Source organism: Eubalaena glacialis, chromosome X (genome assembly GCF_028564815.1).
Source record: "Eubalaena glacialis isolate mEubGla1 chromosome X, mEubGla1.1.hap2.+ XY, whole genome shotgun sequence".
NCBI classification, from domain to species: domain Eukaryota; kingdom Metazoa; phylum Chordata; class Mammalia; order Artiodactyla; family Balaenidae; genus Eubalaena; species Eubalaena glacialis.
In genome coordinates this window covers 12,236,143-12,261,710 of record NC_083736.1, presented here as the reverse complement: position 1 = coordinate 12,261,710, position 25,568 = coordinate 12,236,143, and the positions used below count along the sequence as shown (strand labels likewise).

At 40.8% G+C, this 25,568-nt stretch overlaps 1 protein-coding gene across 3 annotated transcripts in view; it reads right to left on the bottom strand.

Moving 5' to 3' along the window:
• Nucleotides 1-25,568, bottom strand: part of GLRA2 (glycine receptor alpha 2) — a 177,762-nt gene that overhangs the window by 19,908 nt on the left and 132,286 nt on the right. For all 3 annotated transcript variants that reach the window (XM_061178589.1, XM_061178588.1, XM_061178591.1), the window contains exon 8: nt 14,900-15,049. In XM_061178589.1, the coding sequence (XP_061034572.1) occupies nt 14,900-15,049 (150 nt within the window). The remainder of the gene's footprint in view (nt 1-14,899; nt 15,050-25,568) is intronic.

The following is a 25,568-nucleotide window of genomic DNA, read 5'->3' as shown; positions in this document are numbered from 1 at the left end:
AGAGTGGTCTGTGGACGCTCTCAGACAGTCGCAGGGAACCATTGCCATGTGTGGTCGTTAGAATAATGGCCACCAACGATGTCCATGTCCTTATCCCTGGAACCTGTGAATATGTTACTTTCCAGGGCAAAGAGAGTTTGCACGTGTGATTAAGTTAAGGCCCTAGAGATGAAGAGAGGGCCCTGGATTATCCAGGTGAGCCCAATTTAATCACAAGGCTCTTACAAGTGGAGAATCTTTCCCAGCTGTGGTCAGAGGGATACGTGCCTATGGAAGGAGGGTCAGAGAGATGCAGCGTTGCTGGCTCTCAAGATGGAGAGAGGGGGCTGTAAGTCAGGGAATGTGGGTGGCCTTTAGAAGTTGGAAAAGGCAAGAAATCAGATTCTCCCCTAGAACTTTGTTACATAACAAGATGAAGGTGGCCACCGTGTACTGGCCCCCTAGGTTGTTTATTTCTCCATTGTAGGCTGAGACCTGTTATCTCAAAAACCTGCTGGCACCAAATGCAAATTTTACACATGGAATAATTTTTTAAATGGCCCAAACAAGCAGGTTGCTAGTGCCCTAGAGCCTGCGTGCTTCGCACACCTCATATAACTATGCCTGGCGTCTGCTGGCCAGTGATAAGGTAGAGCCTGTGGTTAGAAGACCCCAAGCCGCTGCTGCCCTTCGGAGCTCTCCAATGGGACCCTGCCTGCATGCTGCTGAATGCCGCCACCAAGACAGATAAGGCCCCCTCTCGGATTTCCTCGTCCCCGGGAGTCCCCTTGCCCTCGTCCCTTCTCGTCGGTAGCTCCTCGTTGTCAGCCCCTGGCCCGGTGCCTGCCGTGAGGGACTTCCCTCCCCACCCCCCACCCCGTGCAGTCCTGCCCAAGCCCATCCCTACAGCTTGTGGTGTGGTACTGCCGCTCGCGCACAGTTTCCCCTGATCAGCCCCTGAATCCTGACAACCCCACAAGCCTCCAGAAGCTATGCAACTTTGCCGATACCTGATTTTCACCCAGGGAGGCCCGTATTGCACTTCTGACCTCCAGACTTACAGATAATAAATTTGTCTTGTTTTAAACCACTAAGTTTGTGGTGATATTATAGCAACGATAAGAAGCATGTGTGTGGGGCTTCCCTGGTGGCACAGTGGTTAAGAATCCGCCTGCCAATGCAAGGGACATGGGTTCAAGCCCTGGTCCGGGAAGATCCCACATGCTGCAGAGCAACTAAGCCCGTGCGCCACAACTACTGAGCCCACGTGCCACAACTACTGAAGCCCATGCGCCTAGAGCCCGTGCTCTGCAACAAGAGAAGCCACCACAATGAGAAGCCCGCGCACTGCAACGAAGAGTAGCCCCCGCTTGCCACAACTAGAGAAAGCCCGTGTGCAGCAACGAAGACCCAACGCAGCCAAAAATAAATAAATAAATAGAACAAATTTAAAAAAAAAAAAGAGAAGCATGTGTTACTGCAAATAATTCAAACCACAAAGGCATTTTCGTATCTACACTTGTGTAAGGCAAGCTTTGCTAAGGTCACAGTATGTATGTCAGATTTGGAAAGGTAGTTGCAGCAAAACTAGAAAAAGATAAACGTGTATTCATAATAATCTATGCCTCTGGGGAGGGGCTTTTAGGTAAGTGTAGAGTAAGTGTACAATTAAAAGTGTTTAATTAGAAACACTGAAGCAGCATTTTCCTGACACTGCCTCATTCCAGCCTGGCCATTTCTGTACAGAACGACATTCCGACAGTTCCATTCTGATTATAGCATCTTTAAGACCTTTTGGTGGCTCCCACTTCATGAGCAGCTGTAGTCTTTCTTCCTCATCCTTCCATGTCCCCAACACTTGGCCAGACCCAGCTCTTTTTTTTTTTTTTTTTGCTTTAAGTTCATTATCTGTTTTCATCCTTATGAAAGTTTTTTTTTTGATTGAAGTATGGTTGATTTACAATGGTGTGTTAATTTCTGCTGTATAGCAGAGTGACTCAGTTATACACATATATTTTCTTTTCCATTATGGTTTATCACAGGATATTGAATATAGTTCCCTGTGATATATAATAGGACGTGGTTGTTTGTCCATCCTATTTGTAATAGTTTGTATCTGCTAATCCCAAATTCCCACGCCATCCCTACCCCCCGCCGCCCCCTTGGCAACCACCAGTCCGTTCTCTACGTCTGTGAGTCTGTTTCTGTTCTGTAAATAAGTTCGTTTGTGTCATATTTTAGATTCCACATATAAGTGATATCATATGGTATTTGAGACCCAACTCTTGATGATGACCTGAAAGTACCATGTTGTTTCTTGCCTCTGAGCCTTTGCATAACTGTTCCCTCAGCCAGAACATCCTCCTCACCCCTTTTTCATCTGTCAAGTTCTTACTCCTGTGTCAAGACCCAGGTGAACAGTCAATTCCCTGGTGCTACTAAGTGGAGGAGATGCTCTCTCCTTGGTCGTCACCAAATCTTGCACTTAAACCTCTCATGTGGTACACAACATTCTGTGTTGAAATCATTTGTCTGGGAGTCTGTCTGTCCTAGCAAACAAAACACAAATAGCACCTAAAGGAGACTAGTTGATACAAGTTTTCTTATTTTAATGTTGAATTCCCTTTAAAAAAAATTGTATAGCAAAAGTCTCTTAAAAGGGTCTGTGTGCAAAACTAGAACTTCAACTAAGTTTGATAATTAGAGGATCACTGATGTTAAGGACCTGGAGTAACTGTTTTATTGCAAAAAAGGGGTGGGGGGTAGCTACTGTATTGGTCACATTTTCAATTACGTAGAAAATGTTCTCTTTTCATTCTTGACATTATATCCATTTCTTTACCCCCCTCCTTGGACCATCACATGAGTCATACTTTTGCCTATTTATCCATTCTGTCTGGCAAAAACCTTACTCTTCACAGGCATGTGACCTGCAGTGAACATAGGGGTGCACATATCTTTTTGAAGTAGTGTTTTCATTTTCTTTGGACAAATACCCAGAAGTGGAATAGTTGGGTCATATGGTAGTTCTATTCTTAATTTTTTGAGGAATCGCCATACTGTTTCCCATAGTGGCTGCACTAGTTTACATTCCCACCAACAGTGTACAAGGGTTCCTTCTTCTTTACATCCTCTCCAACATTTGCTATTTCTTTTCTTTTCAATAATAGCCATTCTAACAGGTGTGAGGCGATACCTCACTGTGATTTTGATTTGCATTTCCCTAATAATTAGTGATGTTGAACATCTTTTCATGTGCCTGTTTGCCATCTGTATATCTTCTTTGGGAAAATGTCTATTGAGAGTCTCTGCCTATTTTTTAATTAGGTTGTTTTTTAATGTATTTTAGATATTAACCCCTTATCAGACATATTATTTGCAAATATCCTATCTCCCATTGCATGGGTCGCCTTTTCGTTTTGATGATAGTTGTCTTTGCTGTGTAGAAGCTTTTAAATCTGATGTAGTCTCATTTGTTTTTGCTTTTGTTTCCCTTGCCTTTGGATTCGGATCCACCAAAAAAAACTCAGTAAGACTGATGTCAAGGTGCTAACTGCGTATGATTTCTTCCAGGAATTTTATGGATTCAGGTGTTACATTGAAGTCTTTAATCCATTTTGAGTTAATTTTTGTGTATAGTATAAGACAGTGGTCCAGTTTCATGTTTTGTGTGTGGCCGTCCAGTTTCCCTAACACCATTTATTGAAGAGAGTGTCCTTCCTCCACTGGATGTTCTTTGCTCCTTTGTTAGTTAATTGTCCATATATGTGTGGGTTTATTTTGGGGTGCCCTTTGTGTTCCACTGATCTGTTTTTGTGCCAGTACCATACTGTTTTGATTACTATAGCTTTGTTGTTTAGTTTCAAATCATAGCGTGTGATGCCTCCAGCTTTGTTCTTCTTTCTCAAGATTGTTTTGGCTATTTGGGATATTTTGTGGTTCCATACAAGTTTTAGAATTATTTGTTCTAGTTCTGTGAAATATGCCATTGGAATTTTGATTGGGATTGCAATCTGTAGATTGCTTTGGGTAGGATGGACATTTTAACTATTCTCCCAATCCATGAGCATGGAATATCTTTCCACTTGTGTCTTCGACTTCTTTCATTAGTGTCTTAAAGTTTTCAGTGCCCAGGTCTTTTACCTCTTTGGTTAAATTTATTTCTAGGTATTTTATTCTTTTTAATGCAACCGTAAATGGGTTAGTTTTCTTAATTTATTTCTGATAGTTTGTTATTAGTGTATAGAAATGCCACAGATTTTTGTATATTGATTTTTGTATTCTGTGACTTTACTGAATTTGTTTACTAGTTCTAACAGGTTTTTGGTGTAATCTTTAGGGTTTTCTAAAAAGTGACAGTTTTACTTCTTCCTTTCCAATTTAGATGCCTTTTATTTCTTTTTCTTGCCTAATTGCTGTGGTTAGGACTATCTTGAATAAAAGTGAGAAGAGTGGGTGATTTTACTTTCTTAATTTTTTAGAAATTATTTAATTTCTTGTAACCTTTCAGTCCCTCATTATCTCTGGTATTGATTACAACAAGAACCTGCTCCTCTTCCTCTTGCCTCCTGTCCTGCTCTGTTTGAAGCATTTTCCATAGTGCCCAACTGGACTTTTTTTTCGTAATGCAGATTTCACCATGGCATCCCCTCCCTACTAAAAAACTTAGTGTCTCCCCATTGCCCCGAGGAGGGAGTTCAACCCTCTTAGCGTGGTGTGGAGCCTTTCCTTTCCTAGCACCTGTTCACCTCTCCAGCTTCCTGTCTTGTTACTCAACCCTGAGGGAGCCCACGTGTTGGCTTGGTACCGTCTTAGTTGGCTTTTTCTAGAAGGCCCTGAGACAAAGATATGAGTACAAATAGTTTATATGGGAGGTCATCTCGGGAGGCGATCTCAGGAGGCACCAGTAGAGGAGTGGGAAAGTGAGGTGGGGAAAGAAACAATGTCAAAGGTGCATTGGTACGCAGGTTACAGTGTGGGAAGCTGGGGCTCAGTGCCACTTGGAATCCCCGGGAGCCAGTGTAGAACATGCCTCAGAGGGACAAGGAAGTTGGGATATTTAACTCCCGACCCCAGTGGTTACTGATGGAGGGCTGTTCCTGGAGTAAGCCCTCAGTGTTGCCAGCTTGCCCTGCAAAAGTTGAGCATGCTTCTGGGGCCTAAGACACCCACCTTCTCCTCACACCAAGGCAGAGCAGAACTTGTAGTAGGAAGCCACCACTGTATTTAGAAGCAGAGAGTGCTGTGGGGATATGGGTGGGGCGTCCACAGTGTTTACCGTAGAGTCTGTATCACAATATGTCATATGTACATAGACTAATAAGCCGACGCATTTTCTGTCTCTCCCTGGCCTGTGAGCATCCCAAGGCAGACTTTGTGGATGGCTTGTAGAAAGTGTGCACTACATCTACACTGAATCTATGAGTGAATGTATCAATAAAATAGTCTGAAGGTAAGGGAAAGCGAAAATTTTGAAGAGAAGAAAATCAGAGTCAGAAAAATATGACCTAATAGGAAGGAAGGTAGTAAAGAAAATAGAGATAATGGGAAATAGCCTGAGATGAAAGAAGGAATTGGAGGGAGACACTAAAAAGATAGGCATTTAATTTGCAAGGCTGCTTCTGCAGGTCACTTTGCATCTTGCAAAAGGGAATTCCATACTGGATGCCGTAAAAGAACAGTCTGTCACAAAACCTAACAAAATGGAAGAAGCTGGGAAGAAGGAACAACTGAAAAATATTTCAGGCCTCTATACCCCTGACAAGTATCAGCTCTGTACCTTGGTGGTATAGGGGAATTACAAGGTACAGTGACATTTCTTTTTTCTTGCTGGCTTTCACAGTTAAGTCCAAACTCCTAATCCACACAGGTCTGTGAAAGCCTCATCTAAACCCCTCAACCTTTAAGACAAAAACCAAACATGCTTCCTGCCTCCCAGGAGAAGCATTTACAACCTCTTCAACATCCTGCTTGCTAAGGAGGCAGTTGTTACCTTAATTAATGATGTATGAAATCCTCTTTAAGCACTTTGTGCAAACATGTGGCAGAATATGGAAAAAATGCCAAATGACAAAAGAGAACATACACTGTTGCACTGTATTCTTCTTGAAAGGAAAAACAAAGCTTCCTTCCAAGGACAAGGAAAAAGGGGACCTGTAGGGATCTTCAATCTAAAAATACCTTTATAAAGTATTTTCTGTTTGTTAATCTTTCAATGGCTAGTTTCCCAACGTGGAATCTCTGGGGTTAATGTCCTTGACATGACTATGGACACCTTAGTAGCAAAGGTATGAGGTAATCACGGCATTTTGTTACCGAAAGCCGTTTTACGAGTTCTCTGGAGCCTCGCTACTCAAAGTGCGGGTCTCTGGACTTGCAGCATCAGCATCAGCTGGCCCGCAAATGTTGGCAAAGTCCCAGGCTCTGAGCTACTGAGTCAGCATCTCTTGCGCTGGAGCCCAGGGATCTGTGTGTTACCTAGGTGTCAGGTGATGCTCATGTGCACCAAAGTTGGAGAAGTACTGATCTAGAGCAGGACGGTCAAGATGGAGTCCATACACCAGCACCACCTGTGAATTGTTCATTGCAGTCTGCAACTGGACAAGGGCACTTGTCATTGGTTATTGTCAATTCCTGTGCTGGTCTACGGAGTGAGGATTCCTAGGCATTCTCCCAGTCTGAGTAACAAACCCACTTTAAGAGTTCCCCACTGGGTTTTCTCTAGAATGAATAAAACTGTTTGTTGCTTGTTTAATGCTGTCCTACTGCCTCCCCTTTCTCTTTAACACCAAACGTGGATGTGTGCGCCTATTGGACCACACATGTTCAGGTGTTAATCCTAAAAATAAGTTTACATTATGACTCTTCACACCAATGAGCATTCCCTAAATAGGTGTGATAAAGAGCTTAATTTTTTTTCCTACCCACATACAAGCATCTTCATCTCTCAGAATCAGGATGTTAATTCAGAGTCTGAACCTAGTATTTTCCAGATGTGACCCTGCCTTACTTCATGCATGAAGCTATGCATAGCATCATAGATCTTTTTTGGGGGTGGGAGGCATCCACATGAATTGTGTCTTAATGAATGAAGCCAATCAGATGGAGTTTTCCTTCCTACTCAGTTGAGTGTGCATTTGAATAAATAAATCAATTTTTTGAAGGTAGGCTGCTGAATAGAATTTGCCTTTTTCTAATGTAAGGGAAAGACAACTGGCCATCACCCAATGGGCCCCACGTGTATATGAATCAAGCAGGAATTGACTCTGATGTTAGCAGAACCGGAAGTGCTCTCCTGCCTTGGTGGGCGGGTGTTTGCAAGGGTGACACGATTTACATATAAGAAATAGAAAATAATCTGGAATGTTTCATACTGAGAGGTGTAACCTACCAATGTTCTAAACCAAGGTTTTCTCCACCGTGGAACTGTCAACATTTAGGGCTGGATAATCCTTTGTCGTGGGCAGTGTCCTGTGCACTGTAGGATATTTAACAGCATCCCTGGCCTCCACCCACTAGGTGCCAGTAGCATCCCTCCCTTGGCTGTAACAACCAAACATATCTCCAGACATTGTCAAATGTGCCTTGTGGGGGGAGGGCAGAATAGCCCAGGTTGAGAACCACTGCTCTAATCCTTTGCAGAGGAAGAAAAAGGTGAGAGACCTTAAAAAGCAAGATTCTCAAAGGTTGACCTTACTCTAAATATAGTTCAGTGGGTCTCCCGTTTGCTTAGATTTGTTTGGTCGGTTAGGCTTAGTGGTAGTGACATCTGCATTTCAGCAGCCTTCTTTCAAAGTCCGTTTACATTCTAATTGGGTTGGCAGGGTCTTAATGGCCTCTGTAACTTAGAGAAAAGTGCCCTTGTACTAACTGGCTGTGGCTAAACTACATCTTAGCAGTGGGAGGTAAAATGGAAGAATTCACCTTACCCTTAATCTTTCTACTTCTCTTGTTTGGACACTGTAGAGTAAGAGCACGAATTCATTATTTCAACCCTATGATTATAAAAATAGTTGTACCTGGCTGACATCTTGCTGTGCAGTCTAATTTCCCTTTGTGGAAGAAAGACGAGAGGGGTAAAAATGGGAGAGGGAGCAGGTCGGCAGCCTATTGCTGTATTCTAAGATAGTTGATTTTAATCTGTAGACTATGTTCCCCCATACATTGAGCAAAACCTTTATGACCCTGAGTCTACCACATACCTTTGTGGTGCAGAAAGTGGATACTAAAACAAGCAATCACTAAATGTAGAACTTAGCACATACCAGGGCCTATTTTAGGAGCTTTACCCATGGGAAGTCATTTTATTCTCACCACAGTCCTATGAGGTGAATACATATTAACTCTAATTACAGATGAGAAAACTGCGGCACAGGGAGTTTTTTTTTTTTAAGTAACCTGCCAGGGTCACAGACCTGGTAAATTACAGAGCCTCCATTTGAATATTGCCAGTTGTAGTAATCTCACAGAATACCAAGCTCAGAGTTACTCTGAGACCATGATAGAGTGAGACAAAACAAGGTCACTTCATAATGTTATCTAAGCACAGATGAAAACAAGGTCACTATGACACCCAGAAAATACTAAACATCTTTCTTTCGGTTAAAATGAGTGACTGCTGCTTCTTTACCAAATATAGTTTTATTTTCACTCTAGTCTGCCCTCCTATAAATAAGATTTATTGAGATACCTAATCACTGAATTTCCCCTGCTTTCTGACAGCATCCAGTCTAGAGCAAACCTCTGCTTCCGTAGGCTTTCCTCCCAAATCGCCCAGTTTAGAGCCCTCTCTAGGTTCCCCCCTCACTGCAAAGAGTAGTAAACCCAACTTAACTACCAGCTTGTTCCTGGTGGCCTTTGCTTGAAGGGCATTGACACCTATTTGTCAGTGTTAAAAAGCTAGAAGTAGTAGCTAATTTTCCAGATGAGTAAATCACTATCAAGAAGATTAATACATTCTAAAGAATGGGCCAAATCCAACGAGGTGAACATTTATAGCAATAAATGTAAAGTCCTTTCTTTAGGTTTGAAAAAAATCAAGCACATAATCAAGAACAGATAACTTGACAGCTATTTGTATTAATAGGAAAAAAAAGACTTGGGAAATGAACAAGCATTAGCGACGTCAAAATGAGCCAATCGTGGAATATGACTACTGAAAAGCACTACTGTAATTTAATGCTCTATTAAAAAGTGCAGATAAAGAGAGGGGATATTACTGCTTTTCTGTATTACATACTGATCATGCCTGGACTATCACATTCTGTGACTCATACTTCAAGATGTCACTAGCGAACTAGAGAAAGGGTGACCAGTGTGCTGAGGGGCTGTAAGCTGTATCATAGGAAGGACTAGGTCAGTTTAGCTCAGAAACTTTGAGAAGACCTGCCAGCTCACCATCCTTAAGTGTTTGAAGGGATGTCTCCAGGAAGAGAGGAAGGAGACTTTGGTCCTTAAGGAGAAGGAGTGTTGGTCTGACTGGGGACTTTCCAGGACCCCATGGGTGTGAAAAAGCCACTCCCAGGTGACCATTTGCTCTGGGTCCTTGTCTTCTGGCCTTCACCAGTGGGGCTTATGCCCCATTGGAATGGGAGGATCTAAGGGCCTTGGAACATTGAGGAGGAAATAGTGCAGGGCTCTGGACCTCCCGAGTGGAGGGACGGGGCTTCTAAGTTGTTCCCCTCCTGGGGCATTGCACTGGGATTTGAGGCTAAAGCCTGGATAACGATAAAATAGCTACTGTTCTTGTAGGTTTATTCCCCTCCAGTAGGTCAATGGGAAGATGATTGGTTAAGAGCAGGATTCAGGTATTTCTAGGTAAAGTGTCCTAAATAATACCCCCCCCATACATTTCAATTTTATATTCTTCTGTAAAACGTACAACAAATGGGTAGAAAGTGACACCTTATGAAAAGGAACAAATTACATACTATGCATGCTTGAAAGAGTGGTATCATTTCCACCCTGTAGGATCAGGAAATTATTATTTTTAAATTGAAATATAGTTGATTTACAATGTTGTGTTAGTTTCAGATGTACAGCAAAGTGATTCAGTTATATGTATATGTATTTCAGATTACTAGGAAGTTATCTTTTGGGAAATTGGCAATCTATCTAAGAATTAAAGGACAGGTAAATGAAGGGAGGGAAAGGGAAAATGGCAGAAAAAATGAGTACTTTCCCAAGTTACTGTCACGTGAGACATTTTGGTCAGGGCCTCACATTCTCACCCTGTTGTCTAATTAGGTTGAGGCCCCATCTTTTCTTCTGGGGAGGTTGAAGTCTAAACAGTGTGTTCACAACATTCCCTTTAAGAGGCGGCTCATCCTCAGGTGGCCTGGAGGCCATAGCCATGTTCTCAAGCAGCTACAATTTCTGTTTAGTCACTGAAAATAAAGAAGTCAGAGCTCTATGCGGAACTGGAAACCTGAAATCAGGCACAATGCCAAAGTCAGGAGTGGTGTGGCCAGATATGAAAAGACGAGGCGAGAGAAGCGCAGGTGAGGCTTTAAAGTTCTTATGGGGAAGTTGTTAAACCATCACATGGTGTGAAAAGTTACTGGAGCTGAGGGCATAACATAAAAATAGGATTTTACTACTTAGACCTGGGGCACATCAACTTTTTACAGGCTGGGGTTGGCCCAACCATAGGGATTTGCAGGTTCTGTCAGTGAAGATCTCAGCTTGATTGTTGCTGAGAAACTCTGCTTTGATAAAATTGGCTGCTTTTTGAGATGTAGAAAAGGTAGAGCAGATACACCTAGTTGCGTATTGCCTGGTCCCCTCCTTGAAAGTGACCCTGTTTCATAACTTGATGGTTCAATAAACACCAGGCACTCTTCCCATGTAAGTAAATGTAATCTCCGGGCTCTCTCAGTAAACATCTTCCTTGAATAAATCATAATGCCAGTGTCACTTTGGGAAGTAATCTGCTCTGGGATTTTCTTACACTGTCTAAAGAATCAGGCTGGATTATGTCGGGGAGGTCAGTTTCCCAATGGGAAATTAAAGAGATGACTTTTTAATTGGGAATATTGAACATTTTAACATGGTGGCTTGTTTTTGTTTTTAAACTCAGGCCACAACCTATTAGGGTCTGTGAAAATTTAATGGTTCAAGACCAGCTGGGCTGGAACTAGGGCAAGGTAAGGTCTCAGGTGCAAAATGTAAGGGGGTGCCAAAACCCCAGTACTTCAGATCAATATTTTAATGCAATATTTGAAAAATTCCTTATTAATGCAAAACTCCATGGGGAAAAACTACCAAATTTAAATAAAAACAAGATCTGACCCTGTACTTGTGTGACTAATCTCACTTGCCTCACTCTAATCTCATCCCTGATGGACCAGCCTTAAAAAAACAGAATAGAAAATATTAGGGTGCATTAGAGGTGTTTGTTTCAAGTGTGTGAGTGGGAGAGAGTTACTGGATCAGAATGTAAGATGTAAAACGTGAACTCCGCAGAGCAGCAGCTGAGGTCCGGGACGCTGGAGCCAGGCTGCTCGCGTGTGTGGCTTTGGGCGTTTTACTTAACCTCTCAGGGCTTTCCTCTCCTCATCTGTACAATGGAGATAAGAACACTGCCTTCATTATTGGCAGGATGACCACTTAATTGATCCCAACAAGGACAGTTTTGATAGTGGAAAGTGGCTCGGATAATCCAGCTCTATAATGTTGATGCTTTTTTATTTTACAGTAATTATCAAACAGTAAGACAATTACAGATTTAAATCATCAAGAAATGACAAAGCCATTCAATCATGAGCATTTAGATGCCCACAGCAAGACTGCTCAGCCTCTATTTTGTTGGTCTCATGTTCACTGAACTTACGATTTTCCCATGTTTTCCACTGACCCCACCAAAAGGTGGCCTAGTGGCTTGCTGGGTTTTGTATGCCATGTCATGGGCCAAGGCTGGTGCCCCAGATGTTCAGCAGGACAGCAGTATCTCATCACTGACAGACCAAAAGAAAGAAAGATTTATCCCTAGCCTCTTGTGTCTGAGTGCACTTCATTTTATCAGCAAGCTCCCTTCCAGCTATCCTGGAAAGAGTGTTAGTTATGACGTTGCTTCTGGAAAGGGTCAAGAACAGAGGCCAGGGATGGTGATGGTTATTTTTTAGATTTCAGCACATGTTAAAGTGAGAACTTGTGTACTGCACCTGTGTACTCCCAACCCAGAAGATCACGCCATGACAGAAAGCAGATGTATAGAGTGGAGGTCCACCAAACCCATCTGAGTTTCTTTTAATGCAACTATTAATAAGTGTTTTGGTTTAAAATGAATAATCCAAGACAAATGCTAAATTACACAGGGCATCAGGAAAATAGGCAGAAACAGGACTTTCTGCAGTAAACTGGGCTGTATGATCACAGTACTCACAGTTGTGGGGACTAAATCAATTCTTGTATGGAAAGTACGGTTTATAGTAACCCCTCAATCAGTGCGAGCTCTTGTTACCATTTTTTCTAAGCATAATTCAGACTCAAAAAAATTGGAAAGTGCTACCTTGGAAAGATGCCATTTCCTAAGGGACAAATAATTGGAAATGCTTCCCCCTCTTTTTTTTTTTTTTTTCAAAATTCAATTGTCAATGATAGTAAGAGCCTTGACTGCGAAGGGGCACCTGCTGATTGTTTTAATTGAAGTTTTAAATTTAATTGTGAACTTTCAATTTATAACCACAGACCTCAGATGGACTCTCCCACTACCTCTGCCTCAGCATTCTGACCCCATCTCTCTCCTTGGAGCAATGGCTTTTTTATTCTCCCAAACTACTATTTAATACTGTATCTTTCCTCCTTAAACCTTCTCCATTCCTCCTTTCCATCCCATTTTCAGCTGATAACCTGCCTCATAATCCTTGGAAATGATAGGAGCAATTAGGAGCTCCTACATCGTACCATCATCAAACTACCAGTGGATCAGCACCCATTGTCATTCTCCCATTTTGTCGGTACAGTGGTGCAGCACATGGGCTCTGGAGACACAGCATCACACCTCAGGTCTTGCTGTGCTACTTCGTGGCGCATGAGCATGGGCAAATTATTTAACCGTGCTTTGGTATCCTCATCAATGAACTGATACTAACTTAAGTCATTATTAAAATGGCTGAAATATCTGTCTCCATGTAAGGCCAACCCTGACCCTTGGCTCTGGATTTCACCCTTTCTCATCTTCTCAAGGTGTTTTCTTTTTTTCCTTGAAATTATGGTGTCCTTTCACTGCAGTGTTGATTTCTCCCTTTTTGTTACAGTATTCCTGTTGTCAAACATGTTCTTTTATTTTCCATTTTGAAAAAAGTTTCCTCCCATGGTCCCACATTACCTTCCATGCTATCTTCTAGGCTCCCAGCGGGTTTAATTTATCACTTTTTAGGGGGAACAGATTTTGAAAAGTCTCTCTCATCTCTTGTATGTAAAATTTTAACTTCAGTTCGCTAGTGATATTGTTACAGGCACTGGAGTTCTCCGTATCCAAGAGCATATTTCTCTCCCAGAATCTGAAACTGAAAGCAAGTGCAAGGCTTCTGGAGTCCTATATGAAATTAAATTATAAACCAGGGCACTGCTTCCCAAATGTGTCTGCACACTGGCATTGCCTGGGGACCTTCAGAAGATACACCTGTGCCCCATTCCAAGACTGGGATTAATGGGTATGGGGTATGGCCAAGGTTTGGGATTTTTGAAAGATCTCCAGGCTATTCTAATGTGCAGGCAAATTTGGGAACCACTGAACTGGAGGTTTCGAGCCATGTATTTCCAATCTCAGACTTCTAGATAATGTAAGTTTTGGGTTTCTGCATTAAAATTAAAGTTGAGACAATGAGATCAGTCTAATTGGATTTATCAGGTTGAAATCAACATGAGTAGGGACCTTATTTACATAAAGCCGAGCAATTCATAAAAAAGTCAATCAAAGCAGTTTTGTGAGCAAAGACACGCACACAAATTATCAATGTTCAAAGCAACAGGATTTTAAAGTAATTTTGTCAAATGGAATATATATCTCCAACTACAGTTGCTAGATAAAACACAGGGCTCCCAGTTACATTTGAATTTCAGATAAACAACAAATAATTTATTAATATAAGTCTGTTCCATGCAACATCTCGGATGTACTTATACTAAATATTATTTATCTGAAATTCAGGCTTAACTGTGTGCCCTATATATTTTTTAAATTGAAGTCTAGTAAATTTACAATGTTGTGTTAGTTTCAGGTGTATAGCCAAGCGATTCAGTTATATATATGTATATGTATGTGTGTGTGTGTATTCTTTTTCGCATTCTTTTCCCTTATAGGTTATTACAAGATATTGAGTATAGTTCCCTGTGCTATACAGTAGGTCCTTGTTGGTTATCTATTTTATATATAGTAGTGTGTATGTGTTAATCCCAAACTCCTGACTTATCCCTCTTCCCCCTTTCCCCTTTGGTAACCATAAGTTTGTTTTCTATGTGTGTGAGTCTATTTCTGTTTTGTAAATAAGTTCATTTGAATCATTTTTTTTAGATTCCACATATAAGTGATATCATATGATATTGGTCTTTCTCTGTCTGACTTATTTCACTTAGTATGATAATCTCTAGGTCCATCCATGTTGTTCCAAATGGCATTATTCCATTCTTTTTTATGGCTGAGTAATATTCCATTGTGTGTGTGTGTGTGTGTGTGTGTGTGTGTACACATCTGTTTTATCCATTCATCTCTCGATGAATTTTATTTGCTAAATGCGACAACTCTGTCCCAATTTTAAAGGACTAACCTGAGCAGTAATTCAGTATAGTAGGATGAATCAGGACAAAAATTAACTTCAGCTTCTTGCTCACTATGTATTGTTCTATTTTCTAAATTACATTGCCTGGATAACCACCTCAAGCTCTACCTGACTTTGTCTGCACTCAGGGTCAACTGTACCTTATTCTGCCTCTTCTGCCTTCTCCGGAGCCGCAGAAACTCCTTGTGCTGCCTGGAGACAAAGTTCACTGCTGCATATTCCAGTAAGGCTGCAAACACAAATAGAAGGCACACTGCCATCCAGATGTCAATCGCTTTTACGTAGGAGACCTGAGAGAGAGGGAGAGACAGAGACACCGTGAAAACTTGTGGGGAAACCAGGTTCCTTACGGTGTGAGCAGCAGAATAACCTCACTTCCCTTCATCAAGGATTATCTTCTAGGCTTTCCTTAAGAAAGTGCTTAAGCGTTTTCCATCCCATTTTGCAGATTCTGGGCAGAGCAGTGAAAGTTACATGCCCCCCCTGCCCCAGGCCCTTGTTCCATTTCTCTCAGTATAGCCCACCTGCTCAAGTAACCTCATCCCTGAGACCAGCTCGAAAGGTGACTACAAGAATTGCCTTCGTGAAAAAAAAGAAAGAAAAAGCTTTGAGGTAAAACAGTGGGCGCTGCTCTTGAAACTGCTCATTTCCTTCTATTTTTTCTTACCATTTAAAAACTCATTAAGATAATTCCAAAACTTGGATGAGAAATAAACTATATATGGCTTTGGGTCCTTCAAAAACCAATTTGTAACTTCCATTCAGCTTTTGATCCTAACTGACGCAGAAACAAGTTTCTTCTTTTTTTTTAATTGAAGTATACAATATTATACAAGTTACAGGTGTATAATATAGTGATTCACAATTTTTAAAGGTTGTACTCCATCTGTAGTTATTTCAAAATGTTGGCTGTGTTCCCTGTGTTGTACAATATATCCTTGTAGCTTATTTTATACATAGTAGTTTTTACCTCTTAATCCCCTACCCCTAAATTGCCCCTCCCTTCTTCCCTTGCCCCACTGGTAACCACTAGTTTGTTCTCTATATCTGTGAGTCTTCTTTTTTGTTATAGTCACTAGTTTGTTGTATTTTTTAGATTCCACACATAAGTGATACCGTACAGTATTTGTCTTTCTCTGTCCGACTTAGTTGCAAATGGCAAAATTTCATTCTTTTTTATGCTGAGTAGCATTCCATTGTGTGTGTGTGTGTGTGTGTGTGTGTGTGTGTGTATGTACACACCACATCTTCTTTATCCATACATCTATTGTTGGACACTTAGGTTGCTTCCATATCTTAGCAATTCTAAATAACGCTGCTATGAACACTGGGGTGCATGTATCTTTTCGAATTAGTGTTTTTGTTTTTTTCAGATATATACCCAGGAGTGGAATTGCTGGGTCATATGGTAGTTCTATTTTTAGTTTTTTTAGAAACCTCCATACTGTTTTCCCTAGTGGCTGCACCCCTTTTCTCCACATCCTCGCCAACATTTGTTATTTGTGTTCTTTTTGATGGTAGCCATACTGACAGGTGTGAGGTGATATCTTACTGTGGTTTTGATTTGCATTTCCCTGATGATTAGCGATGTTGAACATCTTTTCATGTGCCTGTTGGCCATCTGCATATCCTCTTTGGAGAAATGTCTATTCGGGTCTTCTGCCCACTTTTTTAATCGAGTTGTTTGTTTTTTTTGATGTTGAGTTGTATAAGCTGTTTATATATTTTAGATATTAACCCCTTATCGATCATATCATTTGCAAATATTTTCTTCCATTCCATAGGTTGTCTTTTCATTTTGTTCATGATTTCCTTTGCTGTGCAAAAACTTTTAAGTTTGATTAGGTCCTACTTTTTTATTTTTGCTTTTATTTCCTTTGCTTTAGGAGACAGATCCAAAAAAAATATTGATGTGGTTTATGTCAAACAGTGTTCTGCCTGTGTTTTCCTCTAGGATTTTTATGGTTTCTGATCTTATATTTAGGTCTTTAATCCATTTTGAGTTTATTTTTGTATATGGTGTAAGAGAATGTTCTAATTTCATTCTTTTACATATAACTGTCCAGTTTTCCCAGCACCACTTATCGAAGAGACTGTCTTTTCTCCATTGTATATTCTTGCCTCCTTTCTTAAAGATTAATGGACCATAAATGTGTGGGTTTATTTCTGGGCTGTCTATCCTGTTCCATTGATCTGTGTGTCTGTTTTTGTGCAAGTACCATACTGTTTTGTTTACTATAGCTTTGTAGTATAGTCTGAAGTCAGGGAGAATGATTCCTTCAGCTCTGTTCTTCTTTCTCCAGATTGTTTTGGCTATTCGGGGTCTTTTGTATTTCCATACAAATTTTACAATTATTCTCGTTCTTTGAAAAATGCCATTGGTATTTTGATAGGGATTTCATTGAATCTGTAGATTGCCTTGGGTAGTATCATCATTTTAACAATATTAATTCTTCCAATCCAAGAACGTGATATATCTGTCCATCTGTTTGTGTCATCTTCAATTTCTTTTATCAGTGTTTTATAGTTTTCGGAGTACAGGTCTTTTACCTCCTTAGGTAGGTTTATTCCTAGGTATTTCATTCTTTTTGATGTGATGATAAATGGGATTGTTTCCTTAATTACTCTTTCTGATATTTTGTTGTTAGTGTATAGAAATGCAACAGATTTCTGTATATTAATTTTTTTATGCAGCAATTTTGCCAGATTCATTGATGAGCTCTAGTAGTATCAGCTGGCGTCTTTAGGATTTTCTATGTATAGTATCATGTCGTTTGCAAACAGTGACAGTTTTACTTCTTCTTTTCCAATTTGGATTCCTTTTATTTCTTATTTTCTGATTGCAGTGGCTAGGACTTCCAATACCATGTTGAATAAAAGTGGCAAGAGTGGGCATCCTTGTCTTGTTCCTGATCTTAGAGGAAATGCTTTCAGCTTTTCACTGTTGAGTATGATATTAGATGTGGGTTTGTGATATATGGCTTTTATTATGTTGAGGTTAAATAGTTTTAAACTATCACAATTCAAGATATTCAACCAAAGTAAAATATCAGGGCTGTAGCCTTGGGAAGGTATCTGGTTAAAAAGGAAACTTTTATGACCCTTCAGTGATTGGTTGAGTGCTTTGTACATCTTATTTGATAAAGCAGATTCTGAAAGCAAATACTTTTTACTTGCAATGAAAAGTTCCTTTCATCTCACTCAACTTGCAATTATTTTTTAAAATATGAGGGGGAAAATAATTAGATGAAGTTGTAACATGTTGGACCACAGACTACGAATGATTCTTATTCAACTGCCTATGTGAATGTGTACTATCTAGTTCTAATTTTTAAATAGGGTTTCCTACTTTTTGATAGCTGTCACTGAGTGTTTGCCATCCAGAATTTATGCATTTTACATACATTAATTTTCTAACCATTATGACAACTGTATTACCCCCATTTTCTGGTGAGGAAACTGGGGTACAGAGAGGTTAAATTATTACCCAAGGTGAGAAAGCTAAAAGGTGGCAGAGCTAAGATTGGAATTGGAACCCAGTCTGACTAGTGAATCTCCTTTCTGGACACACACAAACATACTACTAGGATTATACCTTTTGTATCTTGCATTTCCCTTTGACCTTTATAGTGAGCATTTCCCATATAATTTAACTTTCTTCTAAATCGTAATTTCCAGTGCTTGTATAATTGTCTATACCATCATTAATCATTCTGTATGATAGAATATTTAGGTGATTTTTAGTTTCATTTTATGCTACTATAAATTTGGGAGCTATGAATATTCTCCCCCCCGCCAAATATTTAACTGTATCTCTGATTATTTGTTAGGTCAATTTTTAGACTGGGATTATGGGAGTAAATGCTAAGAAAATATGCTCCTGACTTCGAAAGTTAGTAGGAGCATAGAGGATGTAAAAGCAGAGACTCTAGAATGAGATGCCTGAAGTAAGAAACACTGCTCTGTTCTTGACTCTAACTTTGCCAAATTGTTTAACCTGTCTCTGCTTCCCCTCCTCATCTGTATAAAGGAAAATAATAGTAGCTATTTCGTAGAGTTATGTGGATAAAATCACTTAATGTATGCAAAGTGCTTAGAATAGTGTTTGGCACAGAGTAAGTGCTATATAAATGTTTGCAATTATTTGACTACATAAGGGTGTGATTTTGTTAATAGAAAAATCTTGGAAGAGACAGAAAAATCAAAAAGGAAAATAAAAATCACCCACAGTCCTAATATATTCCAATTATTATTTTTAAGGTTACCACCTGCCTTATACTGTTTGTCCCCATCAATCTGAACTACTTGTGAGTCCCACATATGTTGTGACAAAGTGGTATAGCACCTGGGATGCTTATTCTCAGTCTTTCTGATTAACAGATGACTCAGAATCCTTCACGACTTGGCTTGGATACCAGCTCCTCTGGGAAGCATCCCTAACCTTCCTACTTTTGTCTCATCTGGGTTGGGGGCCACTTTTCTTTGCTCCCTTATAACTCTCTATTGAGCCTGTCTGTTCTTTTTCAGTCCAGCAGCTTCCCTGACCCCACCACTAGACTCAATAGACTGTAAACTTTTTTTTTTTTTTTTTTAGAAAGGTCTTGTGTAGTATTACTCTTTGTATCACTAGCCCAGGACCTGGCAAATAGTGAGTAAACATTAGATATGTGGGATGGATGGATAAATGGATGATTGAATGACAGAAGGAAGGAATGAAGGAAATACCTGGCTATCTTTCCATTTTTGTACTTTAACTTCAACAATTCTTTACTATATAACATTACCCACAATTGTATATATTTGATATTTCTGAGAGTGGACTATTAGTGCATTTAAATTCTCTCAGCTCACCAAGCATTCCTGGAATGTTTCTTTCCTTAATAAGCAATAATTTTCTTATATTTGCTGTTCTGGAGCAGTCCTATTCTCCTGTAATAATAGAACATTACCAATCACAGCATTCCGGTTATATATTATTCAGATGGCCTTTGAATGTTTTAAGACCTAATAATGAGAAGAATTTGTCAATGCCTGATAGATGTCCATACCAAAAGCTAAGTCCAGTAGAACTCACCATCATTCCTCCCCTTGCTAGTGTTTACAGCACTCAGTCATTTGTAAACCTTTCCCCCCCTCTCCTTCTAGCCATCAGCAGGCCAGGCACGTATTTGGCTTCTTTTATAGCTGCTCATAAACGAATCCTTTCAGTCTCTTAATCATTTTGGTTGGTCTCCGAGTTTCCTCCAAATCATGATCATCTTTCCAGCATTGAAGTGCTGGTATTAACTGCATTATTCACACGGATTTAGGTGGTGGTGTGAGATATCTATTACATATGATAGGATGTTCCTTCAGTGCTGGTCTCTCAGGATTGAAATGCCTTTTTGTTACTTCTATCCAGCTCTGATGTCAGATTCTCTCCCTTTGGCTGCTAATCCTTAGATGTTTTTACCTCACATTTTTTCCTGTCACATTATTTTTATGATTCCTGGGCTTACATGACCCCTTCCTGAACTACTTTACTACAGTCTTGCAAAATAGTTTTCAAATTAATGAAGCTCTCAAAATGCTAGTATGATTCATTTAGTGTTATCTTGCCAGGTATATTTAATTCAGAATCATAAACACTGAGGGCCTACTATGTGGAAGGCACTGTAGTAGGTGCTGGTGGGAGGTGGGGCAGAAGATACAAGAATAACTAAGATGCACATTGATTCTTCCCAGGACTCCCCAGATGATACTCCAGGGGAACCTGTTCATACTGTGCTCCAGAAAGCATCATTCACATAGGTCAGGGAGCAGCAAATTAGGACCTATGAATCGAATCTGCCCCACCACATTTTATAAATAGTTTTATTGCAACACAGCCATACTCATTCATTTATATATTGTCCACGGCAGCTTTTACAGTAAAATGGCACAGTTGAGTAGTTGTGACAGAGACCATACGGTCTGGAAACCCTAAAATACTATGTGGCCCTTTACAGAAAATGTTTGCCAGCCCCTGGCATAGACTGCAGTGTTGTCTGGTTTGTCCTGGGGATGTACATCTTGGTGGCCCTGCTTGGTGCTTGAGAAAACCACGGTCTAGTGAGGGAGACAGTCAAGTGAACATAAAACTGATACAAAGCAGATGGTCTCATGTGCCAAAGTAGAGGAAAAACCAAAAGGTGGCTGGAAGATGGGGAGGTCAATGTTGACAGGGAAAATCAGAAAAGGCTTCGTTCCTGGATGGCATGGCATTTGACTTAGGGCTTGAGGAAAGCCAGGACTTTGATGGGTGGAAGAAGCTGTGAAAGCAAAACCATGAAGATGGGAGAGAATAGGTGGGCTTGAGGATGGTGAAGCATCCAGTGACTGGGATGTGCTGGGTACCGGGGAAGTGCATGGTGAGGTACGGACAGGTAGGCTGGGCCAGCACAACGGCCGGGCAGAGGCATCTGGGTTTCACGCTGCTGGTAAAGATAAGCTAATTATGGTTTTGAGGTGGGGTATAGATATATAAGTCCTTTTCTAATTAGCTTGAATTTCTTTGTCTCAAAAGCAAGAGTCTTAGCAAAAGTAGACATTCTCCCTCCATATAGAAATTTACCTTCTCTCCTGATACTCTCAACTCTACACAGGGTCAGTTCTCTTCCAAGCTTTCTAACAACATCTCTGAATCCTTTGCTGAATCTTCTTCGATTTCTTATCTGTGGTCCTTGAACTCTTTCCTCTTCGATTTTTCCCTGTATCTTCAGGTCCTCAATAAATTCACCCACTCCTATAGTTTCTCTGTGTGTGTGTGTGTGTGTGTGTGTGTGTGTGTGTGTGTGTGTGTGTGTGTGTCTCTCCCATAGCAGAGATTGGCCAAGTTCTTGTGAATCCCATTTCTTCTTCCTGGGACACCAGTAAACTAGATTTTCCAGTTCAGCTGGATCCCCAGTGGAATGTGGGCAGAAGTAATACACACTGCTTCAGGGCCTCTAAAATCTCCCAAGAGGTCATTAGGACTTAACCTTTCTGCAGCCACCTTGGGTGTCACTCATCTAAGATGGCAGTGCCATAAGATGGAAGAAGCCTGGATCCCTAAAAGACGCAGGGCCACCCACTTCACAGTGGAATGTAATGTGAGTGAGAAATAAATTTTTATTGTTTTAAGCCATGGAGATTTCAGGGTTTTGTGTTTCCAACACTCCCAAGCCCATCACTCAGCCCTGACCTCCTGACCTCTCACAGCATTCTTGTGCTAATTATAAAAGCCCCAGTGTGTGGGGGGGTTCTTCCCTGGTGGTCCAGTGGTAAAGAATCCACCTTACAATGCAGGGGATGTGGGTGGTTCCATCCCTGGTCAGGGAACTAAGATCCCATGTGCCGAGGGGCAACTAAGCCCATGTGCCACAACTACTGAGCCCGCGCGCCTCAACTAGAGCCCAGGTGCCGCAAACTACAGAGCCCACGCGCTCTGGAGCCTGCGTGCCACAACTAGAGAAGAGAAAACCCACATGCCACAACGAAAGATCCCGTGCCACAACGAAGATCCCACATGCCGCAACTAAGACCCGACACAGCCAAAAATAAATAAATAAAATAAATTTAAAAATAAAAATAAAAAAAATAAAAGGCCTGGGAAATTCCCTGGCGGTCCAGTGGTTAGGAACCCGCGCTTCCACTGCAGGGGGCATGGGTCTGATCCCTGGTCCGGAAACTAAGATCCCACAATGCCGTGCAGCATGGCCAAAAAATATATAAAAAGGCCCGCAGTTAGGATTTGCAAAAGCAAAATCATTAAATGCCCCTCCTTCCCATTCACTTCATTTGAATCTTGCTTCCACCGGCAACACTAGTTTCACCGTTAGTTCTTTCTTTGCCTTCGCCTCTATTATTCAATCTGTTGCAAAAGCTCAACATTGACTTCTGCAAAGCACCCTTAGGTTTACCCTTTTCTCTCCATTCCAAAGATGTCACTGCAACCCTGGCCACCAACGCTTACACCTGGTTATTATAACAACTTCCTAACTGATCACCCTGTACCCAGTTCCTCCTCGTGGCACTTTATCCTTTTGCTTCTGCCAGATTAAATTTAAACACCAATTCATTTTGCAACACATCTGCTTAAGAACTACTGTGGCTGCCTAGTATAGGCTCTAGTATCCAAGATCTCACACAGCATGTGTCCACCCTAGTTATTCAGTCTTATTCCACCCTTTCCTAACGTGAACCTTGTGCTTTGTTTAAGCAGTTCTACTTACCCTGAGGAAGCCAAGTCCATTCCTACTGAGAATCCCACTCATTCTCAGATGGGTGTGATTTTGCACCACAGGAGACGTTTGGCAATGTCTGGAGATATTTTTGGTTGTCACACCAGGGGGAGGTGCTACTGGTGTCTAGTTGGTTGAGGTCAGGGATGCTGCTAAACATCCTATAAAGCACAGGACAGTCCCCACAGTGAATAGTTATCCAACCCAAAATGTCAATAATTCTGAGATTGATAAGCTCTGAGATAGAGAAAGCACCCGCCCCCAACCCAGGTATCCGTGCCTGGTTCAGTGGTCCTCAGCTGGGGCTGATGTTGCCGTGAGAGGACACTTGGCAATGTCTGAAGGTGGTTTTGGTTGTCCCACCTGGGGAGTGAGGTTTTGTCACAGGCTTCTAGTGAGTAGAGGCCAGGGATACTGCTAAAAGCCCAACAATGCGTAAGACAGCCCCCATGACAAAGAATTATCCAGCCCCAAATGTTAATAGTATTAAGGCTGAGAAATCTTGGTTTACGCTCTTCTCCCAGCATAGAAATTCTTTCTCCCTTTTCCTGCTTTCTCTACCTATGTATTTCCAGGTAATTCCTCAAGGAGTAGCTCAATCTCCATCTCCAGAGTGATGCTTTCTCTGCCTATTCTAGCCCACAGTGGTCTTACCCATCTTTAGGATTTGTAATGCACTGATAGTTAGGATCAGACAGTTGAGTGTTTGCTTCATGTTTGCATGTTTTATCTGCCCAATTAAAGTATAGGATGCTTGGAGGATAAAGACCCAGGGATGTCTATTGTATCTATACCCCCAAGAACAAGTCTTTGTGCATTGAGTAAATGCCCCATAGTTTCTGTTGACTGACAAGTTATTCAAGCTGCATATAAATTCAAATTCCTTTCACAATCACTAAAGGGAAAAAATTTAGCTCACGTCTTTTAAAGCAATAGCTGATGATATTAACATTACTCTAGATTTATTTTCACTAAGGAAAAGAAGAATAGTTATTCTGTTAAATTTACAATTCCTGTAGTTTACAAACGTATCTGGTGAAACAGTAGAGCCAGTCAAGTTGTTTAGGTTTTTGTGGCACTAAATAAACATTTATCTCATATTTGAACATATCAGTTAGTTGCTGGAGTTCAGCTCATTACTCAGTTACTTTGGCATCATGTTGACATTTCTTAGAGATATTTTTCATTAGTGTTTTTTTTCTTTTTCAACACTATCTAGGTATTTTTGAAAACCTTGGCAGTTTTTCTTGAGGAAATTTTTTCATTAATTATATACTGAGATCAGTTTCAAAATGGAAAATCAAACCATGAATTTATTTACTTTAGTCCCATAATTTGTTTTGTCTACATTCAAAGACTACACCATTTCCTGCGTCATGAAGCCAGTCGTTCATGGGTTCGGCCATTTTCTACCCAGTGTTTATCCCCATCATAGAAGAGTGGCTCGTCATTGTATAAGGATTGCCTGAATGTTCTTACAGCTTGGGTGCCCTCTCCATCCCTCATGGGCAAGGCACTCCCATTTGACAAAGTGCCAACTAAAATATATCCACATTCCCAGCCCCTAGGCTGACCCCAGAGAGCTGAGACATTCCTCTAGCAGCCAGTCAAGGAGGATGGGTTATGAACACGTATGAAGAGAAGTTCTCTACAGTAAAGAAAAATCACAAATAACTGTGATAAACCAAGTATTTTTTTTAATAGAAAAGAGACAAAATGGAATTTATAGGACAATCTCAAAATACTAAGATATTTTTCTTGTTTTAAGTGGAATGATGTCTCACACCCACCTGCTTGAGTCAGTGTTTAATTATTCTCAGAGTATGCATACAAACCACTGCTAAACCAGAATAGAAGCTTTTCTGCTCTGTATAGTACAGTTTCTTTTTATCCAATTTAGAAGGAAAAATTTTAATTAACCCTGCTAAATGCAGCTGTTGAAATGGATACCCGTTGGTCACAGTAGCCTGACTTGTGCTTCCATTACATGGGACAGAAGCCTTTGGTAGCTCCAATCAATTCGTCTTTTATTGAGTGCTATGAAGTACACCACCACCCTCTCCATCCTCATTTTATGGGGGAGAAAAATAAGTTTATTAAATGCATGTCTAAATCTTATACAGGTAGTAATCAACAAAGATGGAAATGAGAATTCTGGCTTTGACTTTCTGTTTTGTCTCTTACCTACATTCAGTCATGGTAAAAATATCATCAGAAAAAATATAAGCAGTCAAATTAATCCTAGTGCCAAAGATTCATGGTGTTGGACAATTTTATCTTTACAATTTCACTGCCAAGTTGCCATTTTTATTGCCTAATTAAAGAGCTCACATCTGCTGTTTAACTCCAGGAAAGTTAGATTTCCTTGGAAGAGAAGGACTGTGGCAGCACTGACTACCTGGCCTGTCCCAGTGTAACCACCGCACCCCGTTTTCTCTCCATGTCTTACACTCTTGCTGGGTTCTGGGTAGAGTACTGAATAAACACAACTCTTGTGAGGGTGCTGTTTGTAAAAAGAGCCATTGGGTGGCAGTGCCTCCAAGCCCGGTACCTGCAGGAACCAACTAGT